We start from the raw sequence: 5,238 nt of genomic DNA, 5'->3' as shown, positions 1-5,238 counted from the left end.
CCTAAAGCACTCCAAGAAGCCAGGTATGCACCTCAAAATAGATCTTTCAAAGGCTTGATAGCTTAAGCTGGTTGTACATTAAAAAAGTTCTAATTGCTTTCGGCTTTGCTCCTCCTTGGGTTAGATGGGTTATGAGTCTCATTTCCTCCTCTTTCTTTTCTGTTTTGGTCAATGGTATTCCCTCCTCTCCTTTTCATCCTTCCCGGGAAATTCGGCAGGGAGACCCTCTCTCCCCTTTCTTGTTTGTTATTATGGTAGAAGGATTGGGCCAAAGCATTAAACTAGCTCAACAATCTCAGCTTCTTAGAGGCTTGTCTTTTCACAACTCTTCAGCCTTCACACACCAGCAATTTGTTGATGACAACATGCTCTTTGGGCATCCTTCTGTCCAGGAAGCTCGTCAGCTCAAATCATTACTGACGGACTTCTTGGAGGCCTCAGGAGCATCTATCAATAATTCTAAATCCCAGATATTCTTTTTCCATACCCCTGCTATTACTCAAGCAGCTATAGCCCACATTCTGGGATTCTCCATTGCTATCCTTCCTTCCAAATATTTAGGAGCTCCTTTGACTACCTTAGCCCTGAAGCATTCTTCATGGAATAGCCTCTTAGAAAAACTGGAGGCTCGCCTTTCCTCTTGGACTCACAGATCTCTTAATATGGCGAGTCGCCTACTCCTTATAAAAGCAGTTCTTCATTCTATGCCGCTATACCTCTTCTCCATCCTTGCAGCTCCCAAATGGGTTCTCAAAGAAATCAAGCATCTTCAGAGATCCTTTCTTTGGGGTAGTTCCGGTCTCAAATGCAAATGGGCTCTTGTCAAATGGGACACTGCATGTCTTCCAAAGAGCGGCGACGGTACTGGATTAAGGGATCCTTCTCATAGTAATGAAGTCATGGGAGCTCGAATTTGGTGGAAATGGTTGACTGCACCTCTCACCCCTTGGGCTTCTCTTTGGACAGAAAAGTATGCAAGCAACTGCCCAACTGAGGAAATAATACGAATGTCCGAAGTTAGCATGGGCTCCCTCATATGGAACTCAGCCACGCAACACAAAAGCCTCATTCAGCAGCACAACTTTTAGGAAGTGAAGAATGGCAACACTGCAAGGTTTTGGGAAGACTCCTTGCAGCAGATGCCCAAGTTAAAGGACCTAATTTCTCATATACAACTTCCGTAGCAAGATATGCAATCATATGACAAGGTTAAAAGCTTTTGGAAGAACTCGTCGGCTCAAGAATACAGGGAATGGATCAAGGAGGATCAGATATTAAGACAAGGAATGTAACAAGTTCATCAAACTCTAGACACATAATTAATGAAAAGGAGAATCCAGCTCTCTGATGAAAGGGATATCCTTAGATGGGGATATGAAGAAAGAGGCACCTTCACTACGAGAGAGGCTTACAATATCATTATCAAGGAACATATGGTGAAAGATCCTCTCTGGAGCAAAGTCTGGGACCCTTCCATCTGGCCGAAAATCTCCACCTTTCTCTGGCTCCTATGTCATAGCAAGATCCTCACGTGGGACAATCTCAGGAAGAGGAACTTTCATGGGCCCTCAATGTGCCCTAATTGCAGACAAGAGGAGGAATCCATAAAGCATCTCATGCATTCCTATCATATTGCGTGCAAGCTCTGGGAGAAGGTTAGTTTCTGGTGCCAAAAGGAAGGAAGAATTCATGGAGACATCATTGCCACCGTTCACAACTGGGATCAGAATCCTTATCAAAGCAATATTTTAAATTTCCTATGGAAGATCATTACGGGCTTCCTCATGTGGTCCATATGGAAGGAAAGAAATCATAGAATCTTCAAGGATCACTCTGCGCCTATGAAGAATATCTGGAAAATAGTTTACCAAAATATCGAGGAAACCATTTCTCTCGAAACTTGGTATCAGGAGGACCTTCCTACTACTCCCCAAGAATAGTCCATTTGGGCTAATTGGAACCTTCAATGGAATCAAGAACAAGTTGTCAAAGGAACAAGGCCTCCGGTGGGTCATTCACTTGAGAAGGGGTTACCCTCTCCCATGCATATATACCAGCTAAACTTCGATGGGGCCTCGAAAGGTAATCTAGGAAATTCGGGCTTTGGAGGGATTTTTCAGAGACTATAACGGTACTCCATTTCTATCCTTCTTAGGATTAAATGGATGGGATACCAATAATTCGGCAGAATTGGAAGGTCTTTCGTAGGACCTCATTCTAGTGCAAAGTAAAGGATTCTTCCCACTCATAATAGAAGGTGACTCTCAGATCATCATAAATATGGTCTCAAAAATTTTGCAAGGAACTCCCTCAAGCAAAGTGAGCAACAACTAGAGAATGGCGAAAAGGCTTGAACTCATTGAATGTTGGCTTTCCTCTCACAGGGCGATCACTCTTGAGCACATTCACCGGGAAGGAAATAAAGTCGCTGACTTACTTGCTAACATTGGAGTTGAATGTGGGTTGGATCTTCATGTTGGATCAATTTCTAGACTGGCCTCTGAGTCCCAACTCTTGGATTACCAAAACCTTGTGAAAAATGAAATGAATCAGGAAGGAGTAGAAAACCTGGGTTCATGTGAATTAAATGATAATTGATGGTTTTAATGAAGGGTGGAAGCGCTTGGTACTGCCAGCTGCAGATCAGCGCAGTTATCCATGAGCATATCTGGCTCAAGCAGGTTCACCTCAGGTGAGGGATATTTGGCCTGAATTCAGTATTAAGTGTGCACTTTGTCCAAGGCAAGACTCTGGCTGGTATAATCATGGCGATCCTGGCTCTCCTTCCCATTGTTTGCTTTCAGCCTTCTAGCCTCTGGCCTTTCCTGGATGCATATCTCTGTGGCAGGACCATCTCTGCTAATAGAAGTTCGCTCTCGGGTGCTCTTGTTGTGAGAATTGTGCTTCCCTCTTTTCACTCTCAGGCCTATTCTTTGATCTTGAAGTGGATTCTCGTTGTGTTGTATTGTCTTCACGCCATTGTTTCCTGTATTGTTGTGCTTCCCTTCCATCGCCTCATCATGGTACGCCATCGCATGAGCAGTCGCCATGGGGGAAGCCATGGTGGCCGTGGGCATTCGTAGTCTGTTTGTTCAGTGGATCTTCCCCCGCCTCCTGCTACTCTGTCCTCTTCTTCGGCGAATTCGCCTCCTCTCAGCCCTTCTCGCAGGCTGATTCCACACAATGCTTTTTAGACTACTCACTTCAACTTTCAGAGTAATCTTAACATGCCTGTTATCACGGCCAATATCACTATTCTCTTCTCTGAAGAAGAGGCTCTGCCTCAAACTACTATGTGCTTTACGTCTGAGCCTTCTCCGGATGGTCATAGAGTGGGCAGCCAGGGTAGTGAGAAGAATTTGGCTGATGAAAGCTAGGAGAAAGGGAGTGGTGAGCAGCGTGACATGGGCAGTGCTCCTAGAGACAATCAGCAACTAGGTGGCTGCTCTCATGGTGCCTATGTCTCGATGGTCAGTGAAGGCACTTCCAGTGACACACATCCCCCTTCGGTTCTTCCAGGCAGCAGTGATGCAGGTAACATGGCGAGAAATGATGAAATGTGGTATGGAAACGCGTGCCCAGTGATGGAGGAGCCTCCGAATGAGAATGTGGCAATATGAGGCCACCTGGGTCCTTTCAGAGCTTCCTGGTTTTTTCTGATGGTTCATATGGTTAAGTTCATGTGGTTTTGGGTTTGCAGCTCTGGTTTTGCCTCGATAGCTTGGCAGTTTCATTCTTCTTCCTGGTGGGGCGACAGTCTGTAGCTCTTTTTGGTTTTGGCCAGCATCTCTGTCTCTTATTTTTGGTCTCGACAACTTCATAGGTGGTTATTCCATCTTCTCCTCATGATATTTTTGTTAAATTATGGTTTCTATGCTTGGTTCCTCGCTTACTGTAACTGGGTCGCCCTTACCTGGGATAGTTTTGTTGCATTAAATGCTCTCAGATGCTTTTTCCTGAGGCTTCAACCTCCTTGTAACATTATTTTGATTTTTAGTTAATAGAATTAGTCTTTACGGAGAAATTTTTTTTTTTGCATAAAATTGTTCAAAAATACAAAAATATGATTTTTCCATATTTTTCTTCAGCAGTAGCTTAAACACATGTATTTTACCTTTGCAATAGTCCATGGCATCCATTTCTGTAGTTTTACATCTCTTTTCTTGCACAAGTAGGGTTAGTCGGTAAAATTAGGGTTTGCTAGGGTTTGCATTTCCTTTCAGCTTTCATCTTCTTTCTGCGAGTAGACTAGCCTCTTTTGAGTTAGCTTTCATCCATCACAGTTAAAAGCTTCTTTTAAGAAATCATAGAAGTTGGCTTAAGTTCCTAGCGAACTTGTGCCAACTGATCAAGTGACAGCCTGCAGTAAGAGCTAGTACTTGTGCATATAGCACCGTCGCTTCCAAGTTTGTTACGAACTACCGGGTTGATAAAAGTAAAGTAGGTAGTCCCAGGAGTTGCAACATCATTGCTGAAATATTGGAGCTCACCATATATTGAATGTGTGGGACTGTTTAGGCCAAATATTTCAACACTAAGTATTATGTTGTTTGTGACCGGGCCTTGTATTTTTGGCTTCTAATAGTATAAGATGGACGAGTGATCATGTTTTGTAGTTTAAACAATAGCGTAAAATTCATTATTTGTTTTGGTTGGTTGTTATCAAGTGGATTAAACCAAACTGCTGTGAATTGGAGGAACTGAATATTTCAGCTGACTGTGTGATATGGCATTGAATAATGGCATTTCTATGTCAAAGGTCCTTATTATGGCTAAGAAAAATTATGATTTGCTTTTCATTATAATGAGAACATTTCCACATTCTCATGACATTTGAGGATTCATTACTAATGGGTATTTAGAGCCTGTTGATTAGGAAACATAGATGGCATTAACAAATGTTGAGTGAACATTGTCGAGAGAGAACATAAGGAAGGATAGAGAATCTCTTATCCTTATTCATCTATGATTAGACGATGTGATATTTCAAAAAGTATCAAGTGCAATGTCTTCGAAGACGGCTTGTGACACTCTTGATTCATGCTATCAAGGTGCATCCAAAGTGAATAATGTTAGCTTATGGAACTTAAGAAGATATTTTGAGAATATAGAAATGAAATATAGTGAAATTTTGGATAAATTTATGACTCTAGTGATGAGTATTATTAATCAAGTGAGATAGTATCGGGAATACCTCTCAAATAATAGAGTGATTGAGAGAGCCCTATGTAGTTTTCC

The 5,238-nt window shown here is 42.3% G+C and overlaps 1 protein-coding gene across 1 annotated transcript; it reads left to right on the top strand.

Annotated features, from left to right (window-relative positions):
- The first annotated feature begins 251 nt into the window (after positions 1 to 251).
- On the top strand, positions 252 to 1,088 carry LOC149218374 (uncharacterized). The gene has a single exon (XM_089386543.1). It carries the CDS (start codon positions 252 to 254, stop codon positions 1,086 to 1,088), a length of 837 nt encoding a protein of 278 aa, XP_089242669.1.
- The last annotated feature ends 4,150 nt before the right edge of the window (positions 1,089 to 5,238 follow it).

This window comes from Pinus tabuliformis, chromosome Q (genome assembly GCF_031772625.1).
Source record: "Pinus tabuliformis cultivar Carrire ecotype Pingquan chromosome Q, CPIR1, whole genome shotgun sequence".
Lineage (NCBI taxonomy): Eukaryota > Viridiplantae > Streptophyta > Pinopsida > Pinales > Pinaceae > Pinus > Pinus tabuliformis.
Note: the sequence above shows the minus strand (reverse complement) of the source record. Positions and strands in the feature narration are given on the sequence as shown.

Excerpts from the sequence above, each read along its gene's own strand:
- LOC149218374 (XM_089386543.1), top strand. The coding sequence starts at position 252 with ATGGTAGAAGGATTGGGCCAAAGCATTAAACTAGCTCAACAATCTCAG.